Source organism: Rhyacophila brunnea, unplaced genomic scaffold, assembly GCF_057557595.1.
Source record: "Rhyacophila brunnea isolate RB1 unplaced genomic scaffold, BYU_Rbru_1.0 scaffold_3, whole genome shotgun sequence".
NCBI lineage: Eukaryota > Metazoa > Arthropoda > Insecta > Trichoptera > Rhyacophilidae > Rhyacophila > Rhyacophila brunnea.
In genome coordinates, this window is record NW_028232965.1 from 35,097,100 (window position 1) to 35,124,423 (window position 27,324).

Genomic DNA, 27,324 nt, shown 5'->3' on the forward strand with positions numbered 1-27,324 from the left:
CGAGTTAACGTTTTCGTACTATGTAATTTTAAAATTACGATTACTATGAATTCGATAGGAAAAATGGCAAGCCAACGGAAGAAGATAAGCTTAAATATAAAGAGAAAGCTGCAGTGATAGACGAAGAAGATGAACAAGAAGAATCGAAACTACCACGAAAGGAGACGAAGAGAAAAACATGTCTCAAATATTTTAAGGAGTTTACATCGAGCACCAGTCTCCATGGCCTGCAGTATATAGGCGAAGATGGAAGATCGATTTCAGAAAGGTAAAGAGTTGCTATAAACTAATATTGATATCTATTCAACGGATTCATTCATTTTCTATTTAATAATATATTAACGCTGGGGTATTTAATCGCACATATTATTAGATTTAGAAAATAATGTTATACAAGATCTTCTCATAAATATATTATTTAGAAGTACATTTTTATGCTGATCGTCAACATTAATATTGCTAATGTGCCTAATGGAAATGGTTCCACATGCCAATATTAATTTTATTATCGCCTGCTCGGGAAATCGTAAACATATTAGGTATATTGTTATAATATACTTAACATGAAATGGAGTAATGGGTATCATAATTAATATTAATGCCTATTTGATACCTATTTACTTATCAATACTTTTCTCTGTTGTAGAGTGTGGTGGATTATAATGTTTGCAGTCAGCCTGTCTGCATGCATATATTTAATTTTTAAAGTCTGGACCAAATGGCAGCACATTCCTGTAATTGTCAGTTTTGCTGAATCTTCTACTCCAGTTTGGCAGGTGATATATTTTCCTTTGGCTTTGAAAGCCATCCCTAATTATGTAGTTCTTATACTACGTGTGCACTTATACAGAGTCGTTGCGATCACCGATGCTGATGACCTGTCCACGTGGCGCGTTTTTGCGAGCACCAAAAATGCGTTGCACACAGATGACGCGTTTTACGCTCGAGTAGCAAAAAATGCTTTGCGCTCAGTATTCAACATTGAAACCGAGAAAGCGGGTGTATTGTGACTTACGTACCGTCGATAGAAACGACGCAAACAACGAGAAAATAGACTGTACAGAGTGCATCAAATTTTAAGTGATAGTTTATTATTATTATTATATGATTATGTATTATTATTTTTAGTTTTGGCTCCAGAACCTGATGGTTTACATTTATTTTTTCTCATTTCTTGAACAAATGAATCCCAAAGCCCTTTCCACCTTTTTTGGAGCGAAATGCCTGAAAACAAATATTAAATAAATTAATATAGGCAAAGTTCAAAGAAAATATTAAATTTTTTTTAACTTCATTCCATGAGTGTTATTCAAATGGAACTACTGTGATATTTGATTTTTTTCATAACATGTGAGTATTAAACCCCATAAAAGCAATTAGGAAAACAATAAATTTCGGTTTAGTGGGTCAGGATCTGGTCAGGATAAACGATAATAAAACTAAGTATGTAAATACATTATGGAGCATTTTTAGTGGCAATGTTCACAAAGCCCACTTGAATGTTATCATTGTTATAATTTATTGAACAAAATGTTATTTTAATAATAATAATAATAAGTAAGTACTAAATTTAATTGAAATACAGCTCTAGGTACTGAGAGCACCTAAATATTGTATAAATAAAGTTTTTCACTTACCTAGAATCTTTTTTTTGTTGTTCCAAATCACCAGGTTTACAAAATTTTATAGTTCTATTAGAATAATCAGAAGATTCCATGTCGCATTTAGCCTTCCTTTTTTCCACTTTATCAAAAATAATTCTGTATCGAAGTATTCACGCTCCGTTTAAAAAAAAAATAATGTCTATTTTAAAACTAACCGACAAATCACTTCCGCGCACGTTGGTGATCGCGTTGTTATTGGGCGCAATAATTGGCTGCATAGTACCTCAAATCGCGCACAACACGTGCGAGGTCGTGAGTCTGGCGTTTTCTCGGCGCATTCCGCGCGAGAGTCGTCACGCGCGAGCGCTTGTGGACAGCTGGATTGGGTCACATGTACCTGGAGAACGCGCGATTTGTCACTCGCGCGTAAAAATGCGCCTTGTGGACAGGCTCTTAGCGATTCTGTGTTACGACTAATGAGATTGAAATACCACTACATTATTTAAGACTTTTTCAGCGTGTAATACATCAATATAGATATCAATACTATCTTTACTTTTTTCAGATAATAATAGAATACATTATTTTAAAAATGTCAATTTGGCTATGCCTATTCAACATGTTAAAGTTTCCACAAAATTCTGCTGGACTATTTGTTCGTAAATTGACTGGATATTGCATAATCCAATATATTTCTACTACTATAAATTTCTACTATACATTGCTTCCTTACTAATTAACTCTTAGCGATGGAGCACATTGCAAAAACTCGTGCGATACGCGCACGGCGCAGGGGGCCTAAACAATACTTGCTTTTTACGAATCTCGTACCACACGTGTATCGCACGGCTACTCACAGTGTGCTTGGGCCCTTACTGTTATGTGTTTTATTCAAAAAGTAATGAAAGTTTTCAATTTCCAGATAACCTTCCCTGCAGTTACAATATGCCCAGAATCAAAATCCCTCCAAACTATTTTTAACTTCACAGATGTCTATCATAGAATACTTGAGAACAAGGAGGTCACGGAATGGGAGTGAGAATATTACTTCATTAATTTAGAATTAAATATTAAGAGAAGACATACATACATCGTGTCATTTATTTATGTACTGATACATCTTCCTCTCGGTGATGGCAGTAATATGAGAGAGACAGAACGATGACACATATTTTTATTTGCACATGTATTGAGTCAATAATTATCATAGGGTACATTCATTAATCATTCAATCATTCAAACATATAGATACAATATCTTTCCACCCTTTTTCGCGTCATGGAAAAAGTTTCAAATAATTAAACTATAATGGTATACCTACTATAAAAAACTTTTTTCAAGATCTAAACTTATTTTTGGTATTTCAATGATTTATTTTAATTGTATTTCAATGCAATAATTTATAATAAAGGTTTAAGTAATGTCACAATACCCATATATTTTGTGTACACACTGTGTAAGTGTATAATTGTTAATTTCATATTATGTATAAAAAAGTTTGGGAGTATGGTATTGATGTCCATGCTTTATAATGTAATTTAAGTTGAATGTTAACTGTTTAGTATTAGTTTTTGTAAAAATTACTTAACGAAAAAACACACTTTAAATTGAACAGGAATTTGTTATTTTACCAGCATTAAAAATATTAAATGATACGTACTCAATTATTTCAATGAATCATGGAGATCTAAGACACTATACAGAAAGCGGTTTGAATTTTTGAGATGTAGTGCTGGAGGAATATGTTCAGAATTATATTGAACTAAACAAGCTGCACATCTATATCAGGATTTTGACGCTGTGTCAGATGCATAATCATCGCAAGTCGAAGGACGAAAAGTAAACGGAAGGATTCCAATTCGCTGGAGTTATCAGCAGACGGACACCTAAACCAATCGTCATAAAAGCGTGTATTAGTGAATGGGGGAGGATCGTCGAGGGTCCGGTGATTGGAAGTCGCAGATTCTTAGCAGTTAAGATCACGACTCCTGAGAAAAAGAAGATGAAGTAATATTATAATATTAGTTATGTATTGCAAGGACAATAATATTAAAATTGTGTATATTTTGCAGGAAAACGTATTTCGAGGCAGTGTCATTGATATGCGAAGAAATGATTCCTGGCGAAAAGAATTTTACTGATCAATATACTATAGAAATGCTGAAAGATGTAAGTACTTACTGTGCTACCTTGAAACGAGATCTTGCTATAAAATGCATTGGCCTGAGATCCGTAGGTAGGAATCGGGCGGTTTCAATCACGAAAAGATAAGGTAGAGCAGAGAACAGTGTTTACTGTCAATTCGATATACAGATACGACGTGTCAATGCTAACAAGGTGTCGACAGCACGAGAGGAAGAGTCTGATTGTTTGATTACAGCTCAGTGTTGCCATCTTATTTTATGCTGATTATAGTATAAAGATGTAATAGTATTTCCGAAAAAGCTATACCACGAACATTATGAACATTTTGAACGTCTTGAATTCTATAAAATTGTAGTATTTTGGCATATTTCGCATAATATTGTATTAAGCATATAGAGAGGAATGTGAGGTGTGGACAGGGTAGGTAGGTTGATGAATGACTCCAAATTATAAAACAGATTGGCGTGTGAAATCCAATAACCATGATTTTATTATCCCCTTCTATTTAAAATATAAACAACTTTGCAGACACGTTGGTATTTAATATTACAGAGTTTAACTTAATTTACAATACAAATTACGAAGATAGCGTTCTGAGAAAATTGACAGCTCGGTGGACGTGGTTACGTTGGCAAGATGTGAATGACTGTGTATGACTGAATATTAGTGGGTAGCAACCCACCTTTTTATATTGTTTGAAAACAAAGGAAATGGTTCGTGGCGACGTCATTGTCAGCGTCTTTTTGACTTCTTGAACAAACTCGCCTGCGGTCAAAGTGTCTAGACATTGTTTTCGTATTTGCTTACCAATGGAATGCACTTACAAAGTGTAATGCGATTGTTACGTGATACTTTGTAATGTTGAAATTTTTATGAATGTGCTTTTTAATAAATTCGACAAGTTGGCACGTGCGTCTGCTAAAGCAGAGTCACCTTGTATCAATGACAACCAAAGGTGAGTTCGCTGCCGACACGTATTAAAGTACGAGACTACATTTGAAAAAGGTACTTTGCAATGTATGCTTAAACTTACGTTCCTAAATATATGTACTTAAACAGACTATGCACTCGGTGAGATTCACTGTGAGCACCCACATGCATTTTTGCGGAATCAATATTATACTATTGTATTATTGGTGACACTGATACAGCTATATTATTATGTATAAACTCCTGAGATGCGTGCGTAGCGAGCACTCATGAGATTGGTTATCATTGACATTTATTACAATTCACTTTGAACAGAAGACGAAAATGAGGCCTTGCCGTGCAGAAGGTCATGTCATATAAATTTTTGAACATGGCTATATTAGTGGAGTTTCATCTCAATATCGCATAAGATTCTATAATTACAATTAAAACTTATAAAAATAAATAATCAGATAAAGTAGTCAGATAGCAGCGGTGGAGTGGTGAAGCGAGGTGCCGATAAAGTGGCGCACGCCGAGTCATCCAATGACCAAACAAGGCAATAATTCATCCCGAGTAGGTAAAGTGAACAAAGAGCAGCGGTGAATTGGTGAGGTGAAAATATGCAAATCAAATCTAATCAGTCTATTCCGTATTTCACACACATGAAGCCGCTGCTTATTGCTAGTCTATACTATACTTTGATATATATCACGTCCTATTTTGTTTAGTCCCTTAGTTATTTTAGAAGTCACATATTTACCTACTATTGAAAAAATGTATGGATGGATATATACTTCATCCATTACTTCTAGTCTGTCTTAAAAATATTGTAATTTTATAATGTTTGTTTTAAGGTTGCTCCTAGTTTGGGGGATACCTTCATGACGTGTCGATGGAAATCTAAAAACACTATTTGCGAAAAAATCTTCACTCCAATAGTAACAGAAGAGGGCATTTGCTACACATTTAATATGTTGGATGCTGATGAAATGTTCAAAAAAGAAATGTAAGCCACGTCTATAAATCAATATCTTTCAAATACAAATATATTGTTCTACATGTAACGTAGAATATATTTTTGCTACAGCGACTGGGGTCAAATTCGATAGAAACGCCACCAAAAGGTGTCATCCCCTAAGGATATTCAATGGAACCCTATAGAGGCCGGAATCATTATTGGGCAATCTCATATAAATACGAGCAAGGTTGATAACGAGACAGCAAATGTTTATGCCAAGAGAAATATGATTATTTATTATTAATAATAATATTACTATTTGTAATACTGACCGCAATGTGTTAGGGATAGCATGGAAGTGTCGCATGATCTAATCCGTTTTTTGATTGACTAGAGTGACACGCGCTGTTCTATTTTTAGATTAGTGCATCTTCACTCGCAGAAACGAGCTTGCAAAAATTACGCGGGCCTACTCGGACGTTTGATTTTCGCGGTACTGACACCGCCAATTATTTTCTTTATATCTCTATAACACTGTAATTATTCTCCAGTAAATAGATCTCGCCGTTTTTCGAAGCAATCATTCGTGTTTTTTATCATCCGAAGTAACAAACAGCAGACGATGCCATCCTACACCAATCATAGGGAGTACAAAGAGCTCCATAGGTTGGGGTGGGGATATGTGAATTTATTCATGGAGCAATCGCGTGGAAACAATAAAAAAATCTCGAGTTGCTTAATTATTTAGGTATTGTAAATTATTGTTAACAATATTATTTGAATATATTAAACCGTAAAACAAATGCTCGATTTAAATAAATATTCGTTATTACGTAGCCTGCGCATCTATTCTATACACGAGACTGTTTTCGGCCGCTATCTGGGGTATGAAAGTATCCAAGTATTAACAATTACAATATGTTAGTTGTGAGTATTACAATAAGTGCTATGTTTTAACAGCACCTCTCTTGACTGTGATACATTTTAAAGTGAGATAGACAGTTTTGACAGTTCAGACGGCTAAATTATTGTAATTGTTACAATAAGTGTTAATATGTCGATACTTTCCTACCCTAGTTAGCTGCTGTAAAGGCCGAAAGCATTCTTGTGTATAGAATAGATGCGCAGGTGCCATATAACGGCTGTACAATAAAAGTGTATTTTTGGGAGATAAATCTGAACAATTTGTACACTTTGTAGGAGAGTTATATATTTCATTATAATGCTCTGTCTTTTCTCATATTATAAATCAACATAAACATTGTTATGACTAAAAAAATATTTTAATACCATAATAGTGTGTTATCTAATATATAAAAAAAACAATATTTGTTTGTTTGTTTGTTTGTTCGTATTTAATGCGCTGCCATACCGTTCATCCGATTGCGATAAAACTTTGTCAACTTATTTCTTGCACTTACCTACGCGAAGAGTATAGGCTATATCTTATATATAAAAATGAATGCCTGTCTGTCTGTCTGTCTGTCCCGTATGCGTTCCTATACCATTCATTCGATTGCGATGAAATTTTAATCAGGTGTTGTGCTCACGCCCGCAAAGGTTTCTGAATTGGTACAAGCATTTTCTTCTTCTTTTTCTTCTATTCGTATGCGTTCTTTTACCATTCATCCGATAAATTTTGATCCGATTGCAATGAAACTTTGGTGACTTATTGGGCGCACGCCCGTGAAGGTTTCTGAATTAGAAAAACCATTTTCTTATTCTATTTGTATGCGTTCCTATCCCAGTCATCCGATTGCGATGAAACCTTTATCAGTTGTTGTGCGCACACCCGCAACGGTTTTTAAATAATTGGTATTATATAAAATACAAAGTTTGTTGTTTGTTTGTGCCACCCAGTTTTAATTTTTTTTTACTACATATTAATACTATTAATTTAGTGTTCTTTTGTTTCACCTTCACTCTTATTAGATTTATTTTTATATTGCCATATTGTATTACACAGATATTTTAAAATTAAAAAAATTATCACTTATTATTTTTTAAATATCTAAGATAAATGTATCTACGAAGCGACCCTGTGCGAAGCCGGGTACTTCAGCTAGTTTAAAATAAAGATAGTCGTTTGAATTTTAAAATAAAGCGATATGTATTTTTATTAGGTTGGTTCATCAGATTTATGTGGTCATAACACGTCTCTTAACGGTAAAAATAACATTATTTACTAATATATATTCGATCAACTTTTAATTTTATTTGAGTCGTAATTTTGGAGAAATTTCAATAATTTACGCTCTGTATTCGCCATACAAATTCCATTCTTCAATAATCAAAAAATGTACGTAAACCCTTAACACTCAACAAAATTAAAGAACCTGCTATTATCATTAAACTGGTTTCGGATATATGTATTATTTTAGTGTCAGTAGCCAATTGAATATATTATTTTGCCAGAAAAAACAATTACCTACATTTTTAAAAATAAATTTCATTCCACAACACACACCCACACGAGATGTTTACACATAAACATGCGATTACTAATTGGACACACACAATATTATTTTGTAGGATGCATGAAGATTTTCAATTTGTCGATCATGCAGACGCATCTACTGGTTGGGATTTACACGATGGTTATTCAAAGAATCTGCCTATAGACACATACCCACTGAGAGGACCGGTAAAAAAATATTTTTGTTTTAGTAATTTTCTCGCATATCGTTTTCTTGTGATGCATATAATATTTTGAATTCAAAATTATATTATTAAAGGGTTACGACTAATAATTATAATACTAGTCAGTCCGTAACCTCCCGTGATGTAATGGTAATGTGTTTCTAGTATAACCTGGGATGGGTTCTAGCTTCTTATGTCTTGTTGGATTGCTCGACATTACTCTCATTGCCGGTTCTTTGTCATTAATACGTCGTTGCGCATGGCCTAGTAAACGTAGTTTCCCAATTTTAATTGATTGAACTTGGCTGCAATATTCGTACAGACCATAGAGCTCAACATTGTATCTTATCCTCCAAGATTTATTACCATCCCTAATTTAGCCTATAAATACGACGAAGAAACTGTATTTAAAAAAATATTCATGGGTTATTGGTTTCGTAATATTCAAACTTCTGATGTACTAAGTTTAGTGTTTTCTACATCGTGCTTTTAGTTAGATAAAATAGAGGGTGGTACTTAAATGAATGTAAAATAAACCGAGGTATCATAATATATTATGATGTAATAATTACTACTTTTATGATTATCTAGCTTAAAATTAGATTAAAAAAATCTTGGGAGAGCTTTTTACTCTCAAAGCTTTAGCTGTAGGTATATATTTTTTTTTGGAACAGGTAGGTATTCAAGTTTTTTTTATCATTTCCGTTAAAGGGTTCCGGTGCCAGAATGGGTCTAACACTAGTGCTGATGTCGTATGATGACGATCTTGACTATATGTGTAGAGGACCATCTCAAGGATATAAGGTAATTGCTACAAACATTCAATATATTAGTATTATTATTTTAATGCAGATATTAAGAGACTTTCCACCAACATAAAAATACTTAGATTCTTAAGGCCACGCGTGTGATGTAAATATCTAAAAAGAGAAATATGAGACTTTGTAGTACCGATGTATACATAAATATCATTATAATGGCATATTTTCTTCATAACACTTAAATTATTAATATTATAAAAGAGTATAGTTATTGCAATTGAAGATCTTGGCATAAAAACATCAAATGTCCACTTTTTTCCATTTTCATTTTATTGCATTTCTATATTCCCTGTGTATGGTTACATACAACTGTGCAAAGATATATTTTTTAAAAAAATCGTAAGTCCCTCAAATCCGCTCTCAAAAATATGCCACTTTTCTAAAAACAGCAATAGTCCAAGGAATTTTGTTTGAAAACAACAAAGGTCCAGTAGTTCCACACTTTTATCACCAGGCGGCGTTAGGCGTTAGTATACATTCCATACTTGTTAGTGCCTGACCTGTCAAAATTATCTTTCATTCGTTCAGTCATTGGCATTGCCATTTTATGAAGTTCCTTAACGATTGTTTGTATATTTTATCATGGAATGTAATAGGATACAGACATCCGAAACGCCTCGTAAGAGAAAAGTTAATAAAACCAAGCAAACATTAATAAAAACCGCCAAAATAAAGGGAAGTGATCATGTCAATCATGTTGGGAAACGACTCTCAAAAAAAGTTATCGGTGAAGATTGCAGGTAGGAATAATTATGTATTCATAACATATATTCAATTAAAAACTTATACAATATTAATACGTACTAAAATATTTACCATGCTGAATAGTTTGTGTGATTAAATTTAGTTCACAATGGCTGTGATTACTTTGAAGTTATGACTTCTTTCGAATGCAAAGCATTGTATTTACTATGTTGTTTTATGTAAATGTATGTATGATTGTAATAAAGTATATTATGTAGGATTGTACTTAATTGATTATTATGTTTCCAGGTGCAAGAGGTTTCATTGTTTTACAAAAATAAATGAAGATTTACGGAAAGAAATATTTGAGAATTTTTATGAAATGGATTCTAAAAATCAACAAGATGGCTATATATCTGGATGTATAGAAGTAGTACCGATCAAGAGAAGACGTCCGAGAAAAAATACTCCGATAATAATAAATGATGTCAATGATCATGGTATATTCAAGCATTCAGCATCATATAAATATAAAGTGAGTATTCATTGAATTAATAAAAAATGTACATTCAAATTAGGCATTACACCTATTATACCTAATGATAATGTGTTTGAAAAACTAATTATTTTTTCTCTTTATTTACTTTAGATACGATCTACATCTGATGGTATTAACGAAGAAGTCTGTATGAAGGCATTTGTGGCAATACATGGTATTACGCATTCCCGGCTGCGACGTATTCAAGACAACATCACATTTTCGGGTTCGGCTCCTATGGACAAACGAGGAAAGCATCCAAATCGCCCAAGAGCAGTGCCTGAATCAGTGATTCAGTTGATTCACATTCATATACAATCATTTAAGGCACGTCAAAGTCATTATTCTTTCGCGAAAAATAAGAATGTTAGGTATCTTCCGGAAAATTTGACTATTATGAAAATGCACGAGATGTTTTTAAGTAAATACAGGCTTCAACTAAACTATGACACATACTACAGAGTATTTACAACTAGATATAATTTGTCATTTGGAGCTCCTCGAAGCGATACGTGTTCATACTGTGATTCAGTTACAACCAAACTGAAATTACCCGATCTCTCTGAAGATGAAAAACGTAAGATTGAGATAGATTATCAACTTCACCTGGCTAAAGCACAACAGTTTACTACAACGAAGCGAAGATTAAAAGAACTCGCAAGTGGTTCAAGTGATACCACAGTCATATCGTTTGATTTTATGCAAAATTTGCCTTTACCGAATATGGTAACAAATGCGGTATTTTATTCCAGACAGCTATGGTATTACATTTTTGGGATACATGACCTAGCCAGAAATGATGTATATATGTACACGTATCATGAAGGATTCGCCAAACGAGGTCAAAATGATGTAACATCTTTGTTACTACATTACATAAACCACCATCTGCCAGCAGGCACGAAAACATTGTATATTTTGAGTGACGGATGTGCTGGACAAAACAAAAATTTTGTTATGATTTGGTTTTGGTATATGGTGGTACATGTATTAAAAAAAATTGAACGAGTCATCCATATATTTCCTATCAGAGGGCACACATTTTTACCAAATGACGCTGACTTTCATTTGTTCAGCAGTGCAAGGAAAACAATCCTTGCAGACGTGCCAGAGGATTGGGATAAAGTTGTATTGGATGCCAGAAAAACTCCTGGGCCCTTTATTCTGGAGAAACCGGAGCAAAAAGATTTTTTAAATATTAAAGATACGTTAAAGCCTTACTTTAAGTCATCCTTCGGCAGAGATTTTCATCTTAGGCAAGTTAGAATGTACAAAATAGACAAGGATTGTAAGGGAGAAGTGCTTTGCAAACATCTCAGTTTCTCTGGACTGTGGGATAGATTCAATATAGTGAAAAGACATCAAATGCCAGTCACGATTGCATTTAAGCCAGCATATGATGGCTTAATTCCATTGAAAGGCGCAAAGAAAAAAGATATTTTAAAATTAACTAAGTATTTACAAAATCCAATAAATGCATCATTTTATGAAAATTTGCCGTGTGACAATGATACAAATGATAACGTTGAAGAAGACAGTGAGGGTGTGAGTGATCAAGACTAATCAGTAGTAATATGCACATGATTGATTTTATTTTAAATATTTAATTGAAGATTTTTTTAAAACATGTAAGTACGTAGCTTAATAATTGGTTATGATGTGTCAAAACCTTCTTAAATGTAGTATTATGATTAAAAAATAACAGAAATATATATTTTTTGTTTTATTTAATAAAATTATAATTTTATTCATACTATTTGCTTTTCCATGTTTTCAATTTTGTTATAAAAACGACAAAGGTCCAAAAATTGTGTAAAAACAGCAAATGTCACATTCATTTCTTTTTAAATATCTATTTAACAAACATCAATTTGATATTTTATTTACATACATACAGTGCATATAAGGCTCCTCCATGAATCTTCATTGTCAAATTATTAAAAATGTGTTTGACAACCAAGATATTATGTTTTTACCCTCTCCTGAAAAAAATGACCTTTGTGACATTTGCTGTTTTTATGCCAAGATCTTCAATTGTCATCGTTTTAAATTAAGAATAGACATATTTTGTACATTCACGAGATGTCTGTGGTCATACCACTTTTTAAAATTGTAATTTTGTTATAAAATAAAATATTTTAGTATGAAAATTTGATATCTATGACGTGAAACGACATAAAATCATAGATACATATAATATATTTCCTACCTTCTTCAAATCGTTTAGACTTTCATAAATTCTTTATATTCGATAGATATACGTCACCTGTGGCTATTAAATAAATATAACAAAATGGAGGAGTCAATTTAATAAATTAATATTCTTTTATCTTCGTAGATATCATTGCATACACCAGCCGAAGTGCCAAGAGTATCACAAAACTACGTCCTCATTCCTCACAATCAAAATGTTCTCGTTGCTATGAAACCGAACATGATGACCACATCGGATGGATTGATAGACTATGACCCAGCTAAGTGAGACTATACCTAATACCAATATGAGACCATTACCTTTTATGCGTATGCAACACTCTTGCCGAGACTATCCGAGCGGACGCGAGTACGAGGGTGTAGTACTGGCAAACTGGCAGGACTATGGCGGTTTTTGTATTCATTTCAAAGGACGCGAAACGTGAAATCAAGAGCATTACGCATAAATAAAGCAACAGTAGAGACCGAAAACTATAACTTGAGCTCAAATAGTGTCGTGATGTGAGATATGTCGGTATATTGAACGATTTTAGTTGTCTAAACCAGTGCTCCGCAACCGGTGTGCCGCCAGACGATGCTAGGTGTGCCGCGGTGCAATAGCCAACTTTTCATATATGGATGGTAATATATTTGACCACCTGCACGAACTCAATAAAACAATGCAAGGTCAGAATGAAAATATATTGACGTGTTCTGATAAATTAGAAGAAGTCAAAAATAAAATGGAACTTTGGCAGAAGGAGTTAAGACAAGGATCTATACAATTCATGTTCCAAAGGAACTACCAGCCCACCATTGAAAACAAGCAATTAATTGTATATCCGTCTCAAAAACATTTCACTCTGCTGCAAAAGAAATTTCATCAGTATTTTCATACAATAAATGCGACAGGATACGAAACCCTTTTGACACCAATGCCAAAAATTCTATAGAAGCGCTTTTCCTATAAATTCGAGAGGAATTTGTTGAATTGATAAACGACGGGACGCTAAAACTGAACTTTGCCGATGTTCCATTGGCTATTTTCTGGATTACGGTTAATAAAAAATTTCCTCGTATTTCCGATAAGGCTATCGCAGTTCAGCTCCCATTTTTTGAGTAAAAAAAGTTAGTGAGTTTTAATATTTTAAACCATGTGATTGTAGGACACAATTTATTATTATTGTATCAATAATCGACAAATAATTATTCCTAACTCGACAACTAACCATTATTATATTAATAGAATATAACCATACAAAAAATCGCTAAACATAAAATCAATTCCATAAATTTTACCTCGAACAATTTTTTAAAAACGCTATTTTAGAGTATCACACTGTCTTTAACCTTAGCGATAAGTAGGGGGGCCCGCCAAAGATCTTGGAATGGGGTCCCCCTTTAGGATGTGGAGTCCATGTTTTGGTGTATAATTTTTTTTACGTGTGGTGTGCCGCGGAATTCTGGGAAGAATTTGGTGTGCCATGCGTTGGAAAAGGTTGCGGAGCACTGGTCTAAACTATCGTACTTTAGCGCGTACGAAGCGCAAATTTCAACGACGTTTACAATAGGTAGTCAAGAGTGTAGAAAGCAGCACACCCTCTATGGCCTCGAGAATAGTCTCGCTGAGTGTGTGCAACTGGCATTATTATTTCCTTCACTTATAACATTACTATTATTGTAAAAGCCTAACTAAGAGATGTACGTAAGTGTCCACAAGTGGATGAATTAAGCACTGTAGTGACTAACACCACCATATTTAGTGGCAGAGAATTAACAAACGCAAACAAAACTCATGCATATCGTACAAAAACATCAAGCATAGTATTGTACGGTATAATATTATGTATAGCTTTTAAATCTCAATACTAGAGACCGTTTTTGCGAAGTTTAATGCGACGCTCCTCGGCAACATGGCAGCTATGCAGCGGAGCCTCACGCTTAACTTGTCGGTCTCTATCAGGTTAATAATAACGAAATTGACTGGATGTTTTGTTACAGGAGGAACTGCTTTTTCCCTTACGAAAGAAAGCTCAAATATTTCAAACACTACACAAGAGATAATTGTCTATTGGAATGTTTATCGAACTACACTGCCCATGTTTGTGGATGTGCAGCATTTTTCATGCCACGTAAGTGTGTAAATAAAAAAATATTTAATATGCTAAATAGTCTCACAAACTAACTGTTCAGCAACGTCTTCGGAAGGCTACATCCATCCACACCGGATTGTAGAGAAAAATTTGTATAAAACAAAAAAAAATCATATATTTATTTGTCCTGAACGTTAGCGCATTGACAGATGTAGGTTATATGAAACTCATCCGTCACTTTAGAGAAGTGGTTTCCAAACTTTATGTTACTACGCCTCCTTTAAAAAAATCCAATCTTGGCGCCTCCCACCCTTTATTTCATTAAATAATATAGACACCTTTTAAAATAGTCAACAATGTACCTACCAATACAAAAATGAAAAAAAAACAGAGGTTTTCCTACTTATATGTATTGTGTTCATTTTTAAATTAATTTGTTTTTCATGCGACGAATGTGCTTGTTTATTAGCACAATAAATTTCAATAGTAGTCAATTCAAATTCATCATCGTTCATTGACAAATGGGTTCTATCGTGGGCCCCACATCCTGAAGCGGGCCCCAAGGCCAATATCTTTCCACCACATATTTAAAATATTTAATAGCCTAGAAATAAAGCAGTGCCGCAGGCGACGTTTTTTACTATTAATAAAATAATATGAAAAGTGCATTAGCAAACTAACCAAGAACTCAGTAAATAGATTTTTGTTTATTTCAATATATCTGGCGTAGAAATCATTTAAAAATGGGGATATGGCGAACTTATTTTTTTGTAATTTTGATTTCCAAAGCTCCATTTTTTTATGAATGCCTTCACTTTGTCCTTTTAAGTGAATGCATTAGTGCTCCTTACATTGATTTATTCACTCAGTTTTTTTTTAATTTCAACCAAATAGGTTTAACAACAAAATTATCATTTTTAAACATAATTTGCCTCAAATTTCAACACTATGATTTGACCCTTTTATTTTATTTTTTCACGAGATAGTCAGCGCGCTCCACAATAGTATAGAAGTGAGGTATTATAAAATTAGTCTCCATATTTTCAGACAGGTTTGCAAGCAACCTTTTATATGACTGTTTTTTGTGTAGTTTATAACTAGCGGCCGTTTTATAAACTATGCATTTGCAGACTGCAAACCTGTGGCTAAATTAATTGTGTTGAACTTTTCGCGCCTCTCTTTGCAACACTCCGCGCCTCCCAGCTTGGAAATCGCTGCTTTAGACAGACTTGTATGTATTACATACTTACTAGTGTTGTTTTTTTGTGATTGCTCATGTAAATATTTGAAATAATGATCATGTGTTTGGTTGTAAATCTAAATACATTGATATATTGATCACGGTCTGTCGTTCCATAAGAAATTGTATCTAAATTTGTATGATTTGGTTCCGTTACAAAGTATATTGTAGTAATTACTAGATATTTTAGGGTTTATTTAGCACATATTATAATTTATAGAATTGACATATTATGATGAATCGGCTGCAGTTTTTGACAGATGGCATAACAGTGTAATATTGGCTACAGATACATCTCCAATGTAATGTGAATGCTAGCTAGCCATTTGCTCAACCTATTAAGATGTTACTCTAAATCCAAACACACATTGAAATTTGAATTTCCCAGACCCGCGATTCCAACTCGAGACCTACATTTTCATAAGTGGACACATTACCACTCTGCCATCGTGAACCATACATTCGTATATTTTTTCAATCACATACCTTACACAAAAAAACCATGAATAGAATGTGGTAATAATATGCAAGTATGATTCGAAATTAGGTAAGTACATCTTTTACCATCGATTTTATCCTACTGCCAATTGATTCATTTTAATGATAACACTGTCGGAGGTGTTTTAAATTTCGACAAAGAGATGCAACCTGCTTTATGAGTAGGGAATCCAATCCCGGGATCCCGAGCTATTTTCGATACCTATGAATCCCGGGATTGATAAACATAATCCCGGGATTTCGGGATTTCGGGATTGATTTTTTTATCAATTTTTATGGAAAATATAACAGAAAAAATACTTTTAATACAAAATAACTACATTAGAAATAAACTTAGTTTTAATGAAGTTTGATGTGTAGGTTGCGATTCATTTTATTTTTTCACATAGATTATTAAAAATGAGAAAGATTGGTAAAAAAACAATGCTTTGCACTTTTAACAAAGTAATTCCACCATGATATCATACGTTTTACGGCAGTTTCATATTTGGCTGACTAATTAGATTTATGAAGAGGAAAGGCCATAAGTACACCATGATTATTTGCTTTACTATTTTTAATCTCGCTGATCTATTCATTATGTCTTAACTATCAGAAATAGCAATCTCATATTAAATTCACATTATTATTTATATTATAATATTATTTACTCCATTAAACTTGTGAATTTCCAAGATTTAACGTATACAATATTAACAATAAATGTCTTAAATAGTATAAATTATACTAGATTTATTTTTGACCGATTTTATCAATGTTATTTGTAAATATAAAAATTTTATATTAACAATGGAAAAAAATCCCAATCCCGGGACCAGTCCCGGGATCCCGGGATTGTCAAATTGTAATCCCGAAATCCCGGGATCAGAATTTTGGCTCGGGATTGGATTCCCTATTTATGAGTAAATCAAGGCATTACTAATATGATTTATAGATGGCGTCAACAGTTAACCGAACTTATTTATGAAGTTTTGCAATTGAATACTGAATAATATACACAATATTTAAAAATGTTAGATTCATATTATTGAAAATATAATATGTACCCTATGTTTCTGGGGGTTTTCAAAATTATATAATTACATTATAATTGTTAATTTTTCAGGTGATTCACAAACACCGATTTGTGGAGTCAATAAACAATTTTGCGCTAATCAGATGATGGGTAACTTTTTTTTTTAAATATTACAAAATATGTGTAGATGTGACAATTTATAATTTTGTAATTTTGCAGATATTAACTTTATTATTCTTCCGTAAGAAATACTTTTTCGATATTTCATGTAATAGCATTTATTATGTCTCCCTTAATAAGGTCATTGAGTTTAAATCCTTATTTAATTTTAATTATTTTACATTAATATTGATTATTGATAAGTACTTATATTAATAATATTAAAGATAGTTTTCCAAATTAGAACATTAAATATTTATAACAAATAATAATAATGTGTATTAAAGAAACGATCGGACAAAAAAACAGTTTCAAAAACATCGCCGTTAATTACAAGACTGTTATTAACATTATTATGTTGCACTGTGGAGAACTGGCATGTAATTTGTTTTAAGGTTCAAATAGACTATATGACGATCGGGCACATATATGCTAAGAGCGTTTTAGTGTCTATGATCAAATCTATGCCATTCCGACATTTATACATACATATTGTATGACAGCTATGACATCGTATTTACACTCTGTGACACCCTGTGACACAGGACGCCAACATAAGAAACGGGTTTTTCGACATATATATGACCGATCGTCATAGAGTGTGTTTGAAGCATTACTTTCGTTTATTTGGAGTCCCATGTTTTACGCAGCTGACTTTACGGAAATAAACGCCAGTTTGTAGGCTTCTGGGAACCGGGAAATGACATCAATATCATCATAGTACACTGCATTGCAATCATTGATCTGAATTTAGGGATATATCTCGAGCCGTCTATATTATGTATTGCAACACTTTGTATTCAATATCATTATGCTTAGATGAATTGCTGACGAGGGATATTAGAAAAGGCCTGAAAACGAAAATAACCTTCATAGAAACAGAAGCAACGAGAAGAATCCGAAAAGCTAAAAATAAAGTTGCATCTATGTGCGTTTGCCTCCCTGGCTGTACTTCAATCACTTACGAAGTCGAAACATCACAGAGCGATTTCCATTGGCAAGAATTTTTAAATGCGATCAAGTATAATAATTTCAATGAAATATTAAGAGAGTAAGTACCAATTTATAATGTATATTTTTATATAAATAACAATCTACAATGATCAAAAAATAGTAGGCATGCTATGTGTGTGAATTCTTTATGAATTACAATTAATTAGAATTACGAAGTACATGAGCATGGATTTACTGACACCAATAGTATGTAAATTATACTATCACGATAATAACTATTTACGCGTAATAGTACTGACGGTCTTGATAATCTCATTCTTCAAGCGTATGCGATACGCGTTGTTGTCATTGTATTTGACACTTTGTGAAAATCGGTAAACGTCAAAATGTGCTGCACCGTGTAATTTATATTTTTTTCGCCAGGTTCGCCATTATCTACTGCGCATACGTAATGCAAGTTCCAATTATCACGTGAAAATACAGAACTTTTTAACCATTCATGCAATCTTCCAACTAGATACGTCTTATTATGACCGCAATAATACGTACTGTCAGCTAAGTCCATGCACGTGTAAACGGGGTAGGTATAAAGATATTTCGGTATTTTGGCATCGATAGTTTTCATCCAATACGATATCAGTATCAATACTTTTTGTCAATATCGAATCATTCGATACCTCCTCCCTTTCTCTTTCTTCCAAGTTGGAATTTATTAAATGCAGATTGGCTATTACCATGCATTTAATATTAAAAATATTTTAACCATTATTTCAGAGTACATAATATTAATGTTTTAATGGTTATATTTTGTTAGATAGTCATCCTGCATGGTTATATAAATTTAGCAGTAAAGCGATGTCTTTACCTACCAGAGGCACCTAGCGGAAAAATATGAAGCTTGCAATTTGCGATATTTATTTGATAATTTACAATTTCACCTATGTTAATTAATAAAAATGTATCTGAAAACATTAAAAAGAAAAAGATTTTTTTATTTTAAGTCAAAGATAAACTTGCAATTGTAAAAAATGTGAATTTGTTTAATTGGACCCCATCTTATTATTACATAATATATTTTTAAATTTAGTGCACTAAGTTTTCTAAGCATCGCGTAAGAGATTTTTGACTAGTTCATAGTTTTAATATTTTTATATCTATTTTAAAAAACATCGATTTTTATAACAATATAAGAAAGTATGTGCTTATGTAGATATTAGAGTAAAATATCACAATACCGAATGTTTCAATCGATACATTTTCTTTCGATGCGACGACCCTGCGTATCTATTCTATATGCAAGGCTGCTATCGGGGGCTATCGAAGGTAGTTTATCATATTTATGTATTGAGGTTTTATAGTTCTTACAATAAGTTAGCCGTCTAAACTGTCAAAACTGTCTATCTCACTCTAAAAGTTATCACAGCCATGAGGCGTGCTGTTAAAACATAACACTTCTTGACAGTTCAGACGGTTAACTTAATGTAACAATAAAATTATTAATCACCTCAATACTTACATAAATACGAAAAATTACCCTCGATATCCGCCTATACTGCCTATACCACCTTGTGTATATATATTAGATGCACTGATTCGACAGTCATTTAATCACCGATGCTACCGAAATTGGTGCTGTATAACTCTCATGATATATATTTATTATATTAGAATATAAGTACATGACAGTATTTGTGTATTTTATTTGTTTTGAAAATAATATAAAACATATGATAAACCGTTAGGTTTTAAAGCGATCAATTAAATGTTTATACCACTGTAAAAATATTAGTTATTATAAATATTTTTTTGTTTAATTTACAGAACAAAAATTGTCTAAATTGAATACACCGTATTATTTGATTCACTTAGTGAAAAGAAAAAAATATGTACACTCCTATGGTAAAACTCATATAGATTAATTAATTTTTAATTTAATTAAAGTTAAAAAAATACTAAACAGTACTTGACTAAAATTCATTTTTATAATATGTGTAGGTACATAGATTGTTTGTTGGATGACGAAAAGCGAAACCCTCGTTAACAAATCACTTGCTATGGAGTTGTATAAAACTCATAATTTAGAAAGTAAATTCAAATTTAGTAGTGCCCACCTACCTAGGGTAATTTTTAATAAAAATTCGATACGTAAATCCTTCTTTCACGAACATTATTAGGTATTATATACTTCGTCATTTTAGATGGATGATACAAATACTCATTATTTATTAAACTATTATTTTATCTCCCATTCATGTTTACAACTGCGAATATTTTTAGGTATCTACACCAACGAGTTCATTTAGAAAAACACTCATCTTTTGTAAACACATAATAATATAATGAATCTTAGATTAGGGTATCAATATGAAATTGATGTGCTTAGCCTAATTTTGCTTGTTAATAAGCCCAAAAAAATATTATAAAAACTTACTCATGTCTTATTTTTCAGATCGAGCCCATACGAAAAACAAAGAGAATATTTTTGCGAAAAAAATAATATAACATACATCAATGCAACAAGAGAAGACATCAGGTAAACTTATTTCTGAAAAAGATCTTAACCAACCATAATAAACCAAAATTTTGAAGAGGTAATTAAATAATTATATACAGAGACCACAGAACAAATTTATTAGATATAAATGTATGTAAAAGCCTTTGCGAAGGACTAATATTTTGAAGCAGGGTACTTTATGACGGTCAAGTCATAAGAACCAACGAAAACAAAGCGCGCCAACTATTACATTTACGTGACAAAATTTAATTCAAATTATTATGATGCAGACGTAACAATTGAAAATAACATACTTTTAAACACGTGTTAAGTTTATCTCATAAATTTCCACATTCGAAATCCTTAACCTATTATATCACACCCAGTGTGGTACCAGCTCCCATTAATTTTGTTTTCCCTGACAGATACTGTTACTGCATACTTTCTGGGCAATTTATTCTTCGTCGTGTCGGGTTTTCTATGGCTCAAGAAGTCAGTAAGGGCAATACCATTCCCCTCAGCCTGTAGGGACTCGTTAAAATTACATTTATGGTATTGCTTTGCATTTGGTCGCACTTGGAGGCTTGGTCAGAGAACCATATTTCATCATATTATTTCTCGTACGCCCTACCATGATTCTCATTCAATTAAGGGCTTTCCATCTTCGGTACCTATTTAAGATTGCTCAACTGGCTTTATCCATTAGATATATAGTAAGAGGCTATGTCCGCATTCCATGCAGAGAGTCATTCTTATTAGGGTGAGGTGGTCAAAGGGCTAAGCTATTTAATATGCCAAAATGAACGATATTTATTTCAAATGTTTGTAATTTCGCTAATACTAATTTAAGATTCATTGATATTTTTTTTAAATATCTTGATTTATTATATTTATGATTCCTGTAATATTAACAAGAAAATTAACATCATGTATTGGTATATTTCAGCCTGCAGCTATCGTCTGTGACAATTTTCTTCAAGGAACCTGAGTTCATAATGTCACTTCGCTCGGAATTGTATGGACAAACGGATTTTCTTGCCAACTGCGGAGGTTTACTAGGGCTCTTCCTCGGATTTTCTTTTCTCAGCTTAATAGAAATTATCTACTTTTTGACATTAAGGTAAGTATGTGAAAGCTGTTACGTGCATGTAAATACCCGATTCTCTTTTGAAGGCGGGTCCTACTTGTCTTTTAAATGGATGATCATATAATTTTTGATGCATTTTATATAATTTACATAATTATATCTACATATTTTTATAATATTACATATATTTATAAATATTGGCAATTAATTAATAAAAGTAGGTTCTAGGTATTTATTAAATAATTATTAAGCATTACCGTGACAATTCTAATACTTAAATTCGTAATTGGGTTTTTTTGTATTAGTCTAGTGTAGATTGTCTGTAACTCTTGTGTAAGGTATTGGCCTCTCAGACCTGATGTTCCGGGTTGAATTCTTGGTGAGAACGCAATATACACATTACACTCCATGTGATTATCCAAAAACTTGTGGTGTTTTTATAATTGTTTCATTTTTCCAATTGGTGCACTTTTGTAATTGGTGCCTCAGTGACATGGTATAATGTATAAATTATGACGTGGAATTCGAAAAAGCTATGGTTTAAAAAATATATACATCAGTTATATTGACTGATATTTTTAAAATAGATTATGATTTTTTGATTAAATGAATATTTTATGACTTTGCTAGAAACATTAATATCTATACAATGACAATTGAACACTGTTTTTAAATTAACTACTGAATACAAGAATGACAACAAACTTTAACTTTTAAATATCATAATAAACCTACTAATAGCTACCTTGGATTGCAAGTAACTTGGTATGAAATTGTTTTGCAAGATGAGATTTTTTAAAATTTAATTTGATGAACAAACGAGAAATTGCGTTACGAGCAAAATTTTGTAGAAAAGCACCACCTGTATAAGATTATAACAGTGCGAGCGATGAAAATTTGATATATGAAAGCTTTGAATTATGCTCGCAATCCGAGGTCTTACAGAATTCAAAGCAAATATCTACATCGTCACATATTAATACTTTTGAGAATGAATTTATTTTTATTGATAACTGAACATGAATTCGTTGTTACATAATAAACTCTTATTTTTTCAGAGCGTTTTGCAATCTCAGGAAGCGATTTTCTCAAAGGAAAACTTCCAGCGATGTGGAACTACCGTCAAATGCTTTTGAATAATAAATACACACCCATACACTATTGTAACTTACCTTATAGTACCGTGATATGTAATGCAATGATAATTTTTAAGGTAACGCTTATGGCGCTTAAGCCATATGGTCAGCCATAATTAGCCGCTGTTTAGTGAGAACTAACGTCACTAAATAGTGACAAAATTGAGAAACTTAAATAACAGCTATCTTAATATATATATTATTTAGGTAGGTATATTGTTCATAGAAATCAAGCAATTATAGAATTATATTTTGTTTGAATTTTTATTAAAATTCGGATTTATCGTATCTTGCGCACGAATAAATGGAGTACTAGCTTTGCTTGAATTCTGTGTATTAATAATTCTTAACTATTTTGACAGACGCTACATGCGTTTCTCAAATCTGCTAATATTAAATTTAGTCGTGGTAAAGCTTATGTTTGTTATTTAAATTTTACAGCAATACTTCTGCATCTGACTCAGAGAACAGAAAATTCATGATCATATTATTATAATGTTATCTGTATAGTTCAAATACTTAGAACGTATTTTATGTGAATTGTAATATTGTTGAAATATATGTTCAGAATTCAGAATAGAAAAAAATTCTATCAGTTGATTGAATCTTCTATAAGAAAATATGATTTGCATTAATAGATCAGATATATTTTATAATATATGTAGACACATAATAATAATAATAATAAATATTTCACATCAGAAGCTTTGGTTTTTATTTAAATATAGGTACTCAGTTTGCTTAACGAGCTTTTCTATCATTTTTCACATCACTCACAATTTCTATCAATTGAAGTTTGAATGATTAGAAAACGTCAAGTTTTTAATAAAAGCTTATAGAAACGGTACATTTAGATGCTGAGGATTAAACAAATATAAGTACACACTAGTGATGAACTAGAGTAAGTTCTTAAATAACCCATTATTATTCTTCTAAAAAATCTTCTTTATGTTTATCAATTTTTTGGTAATTGGAGAAGAAGAATTCGGATCAATCATTCAAATTATAGGTGTTTTAATGGAAATAATAACATATTTTTATATACCATGTAATTAAGATAATATATTCACTTATCGGGAATAATACGCAGGTTTCACACATAAGGGGGCATTCAAGTATTACGTAAGCACGTTTAAGGGGGACTGAGTATGGTTTATCAACTCTTTACTATGTAACGATTTATTACGTTGAAATTATCAAATACGACATTGTGTTAAAATAAATAATTATAGACTAATAAAATATAATTATAATTGTACCTACTATAATTTTCACACGTTTCTGTTAAAACATCTGGCATGTTTTCTGGAGCGCACACAAAGGAGGAGAGGGGTTCGGTTCCGGACCCCCCCCCCCCCAGAACCGGATTTAAGTAAATAGTACATTAGTTGTTCTCGTGACTGAGTATCATGACCCGGATGATTTGACTGTCAAACATCCTTCTCAACGGGTTGGCCCCACTCTTCTTGGCATTTTACGATACACAAGGCATGTGACCAAGACCCGTGACACTCATAAATTGGTGCAATTATATGGGGTATCCAATGTTTGCCTTAATGAAGAGACTATAAGTAATAGGATGGGTAAATGTGAAAGTCAGTGACACCTGTCATATTTTGTTTACCCCTCCCCCCTCACATCGCCTTAAAATCAATAAAAAATATTATAGACACCGGTAGTCCCAGAAGTACCCGACCTGACGTATAGATAGCAGTTTTTGTTTGAAAATAATGACCATGATAAAAAGTACCAACCTTACAAAGCCTAAGTTTGAAGTTTGACAACGCTACATTGTTAAGTAATAGTAATTATTTGTCAGCCATCAACAGTGAACGCTCTCAGTAAATTTGTAAACATGGAAAAAATTGGTCATAGTTATGTGATACAATACTTTCATTTGAAAGGCTTCAGTCCAACTAATATCAAAGCGGCGCTAGATTCTACTCTGGGGGTATCTGCTCCTTTGTTTACAACAGTAACATATTGGGTGGCTGAGTTTAAACGAGCGCGGATGAGCTGCTAAGACGAGCATCGCAGTGGTCGACCAAATGAGGTAACCACGCCAGAAATGGTGACGAAAATCCACAAAATGGTATTGGATGAAAGTCGACTGAAATTGCGCGACCTATTAGACATGGTAGACATTTCAAAAAGTGCTGTACATCACATATTTACTGAAAATTTGGACATGAGAAAGCTGTGCGCAATGTGGGTGCCGCGATTACTCACAATGGAACAAAAACAGCATCGTGAGGATGTTTCAATCGAGTGTTTGGCGAAGTTTTACAGCAATAAAGCAGAGTTTTTGCGTCTATTCATAAACATGGATGAAACATGGGTCCATCACTTATGAAAGAACAGTCAAAACAATCGACTGAAAAGGGAGAATCGGCTCCAAAGAAGGCGAAGATAGTTCCATCTGCAGCCAAGGTCATGGGGTCAGTTTTTTGGGTTGCGCGTGGGGTAATTTTCATTGATTATCTTCAGAAAGGAAAATCAATCAACGGCGTATATTATGCAAACTTATTGCAGCGTTTGAGTAACGAAATCAAGAAAAAATAACCGCATTTGCCGAAAAAGAAAGTTTCGTTTCATCAGGACAATTCATCAGTTCACACATCCGTTATCGCCATGGCCAAAATCAATGAGTTAAATTTCGAATTGCTTCCTCACGCACCTTATTCGCTAGATTTAGTCCCCTCGGATTATATTATTCTGTTTTCAAACTTGAAAAAATTGTTCGGTGGTAAAAGATTTGCCAACAATGAAGAGGTGGAGTCTACGGCTGATGGCTATTTTGAGGAGCTCGACAGGGCTCGAAATCGACCGGAGCGCACCGGAGCGCCGTTCCGGTTCGTGAAATCGGAAAAATAATTTGACCGTCTGAGCTAGATAGGTCATAATATACCAAAAAATCTAACACTATTTTTTTTATATAATACTCTAATTCATTTATATATAATTTGATAACTACGAGCATGTTAATATCTTCAGAAAATTGTCGAGCGCTCCGGTTCGTTAACTTTTCCATTTCGAGCGCTGGAGCTCGACGATTTTCACTATAAACAGGGTATCGAAACTATTGAACATCGCTGGGAAAAGTGTATCGACCTAAAAGGAGACTACGTAGAAAAATAAAAATATTTTTTCCCAAATTTTTGGTGTTTTCTTTGTTAGGTTGGGTACTTCTGGGACTACCCTCGTAGTTTTCCATAATTAATCTTTACCCAAACCATTTTTCATTGTTCGCGCGCGCATGTTCTGTCTTGAAGGAGTGTTAGCGCTTTTCTTATTTAATCTTACAATTTGGAGGGAGGGGATTCAAAATCTAAATCGAAAAAGATTTTCACATTTTTTTAATAATATGCACTTGCACTCATTTAATCGTCAGCACTTCAATTGTGTGCGCATGACGACATTCCATAATGATTGTTATTTTTATGAATACAATATAATTATCTGATTCAGTAAATACATGGTACGTTTACCAACACCGAGTGTATTCATATTTATCAGCCGATAATTACTATCGATCTCAATTATAACAAGAAACTGTGTACCTATATATGTTTACTTTATCCTACTTACACAAACTAATCAATTAAACATAATGAAATAAGTATGAACTAAATATAGTGGGAATTATTTAATGGTGACTATTTAATGGAAAAGGTTGTTGTTGTTACTAGTGCTTAAAAAACTCGTATTATTCGTATCAGACTAATAAAAGTACAATAATCAAAAATTTGATGTTGAAAATTTTAGCAACCATATTACTGTAATATTGATTCAAATTAATCGACAATTAATAATTATATTACCGTCTGACATTTTAATTACATACTATTATTGATTTTTTGTAATCTAAATGATAGCAGTAATTACTGTTAAATATTTAATGAAATTAAAATTGAAAAATTACTGAATCATTGACATTTTATTATACACGAGACACAATAAATAATTAAATTGATTTTCATATACGTAAGTAATATAGAATCAATATACGGGGTGGTGTAAATTTCGCTATCATATTTTTATTTTGAATTCTGATAAATAATATGAAAAAGTGGAGCTCTTTTCATAGTAGTTTCCATCACCGTCGTTAACATTTCGGTCATTAAAACTTTGATTGCTAGCAAATTTTAATATT

At 32.7% G+C, this 27,324-nt stretch overlaps 1 protein-coding gene and 1 long non-coding RNA gene across 2 annotated transcripts; both read left to right on the forward strand.

The window, feature by feature from the left end:
- Window positions 1–64: 64 nt before the first annotated feature.
- LOC147068268 (pickpocket protein 28-like) lies at window positions 65–22,407 on the forward strand. Its single transcript, XM_085952650.1, has 11 exons — window positions 65–268; window positions 647–776; window positions 2,527–2,639; window positions 3,677–3,773; window positions 5,516–5,667; window positions 8,152–8,263; window positions 8,971–9,063; window positions 12,641–12,780; window positions 14,497–14,631; window positions 21,895–22,068; window positions 22,374–22,407. The coding sequence occupies exons 2-11, from the start codon at window positions 663–665 to the stop codon at window positions 22,405–22,407; spliced, it is 1,164 nt and encodes a 387-aa protein (XP_085808776.1). The 5' UTR covers window positions 65–268; window positions 647–662.
- Window positions 9,571–11,726, forward strand: LOC147068269 (uncharacterized). The gene is made up of 3 exons (XR_015071392.1): window positions 9,571–9,820; window positions 10,074–10,299; window positions 10,414–11,726. It is a non-coding gene; the product is annotated as an uncharacterized LOC147068269 (long non-coding RNA).
- Window positions 22,408–27,324: the final 4,917 nt, after the last annotated feature.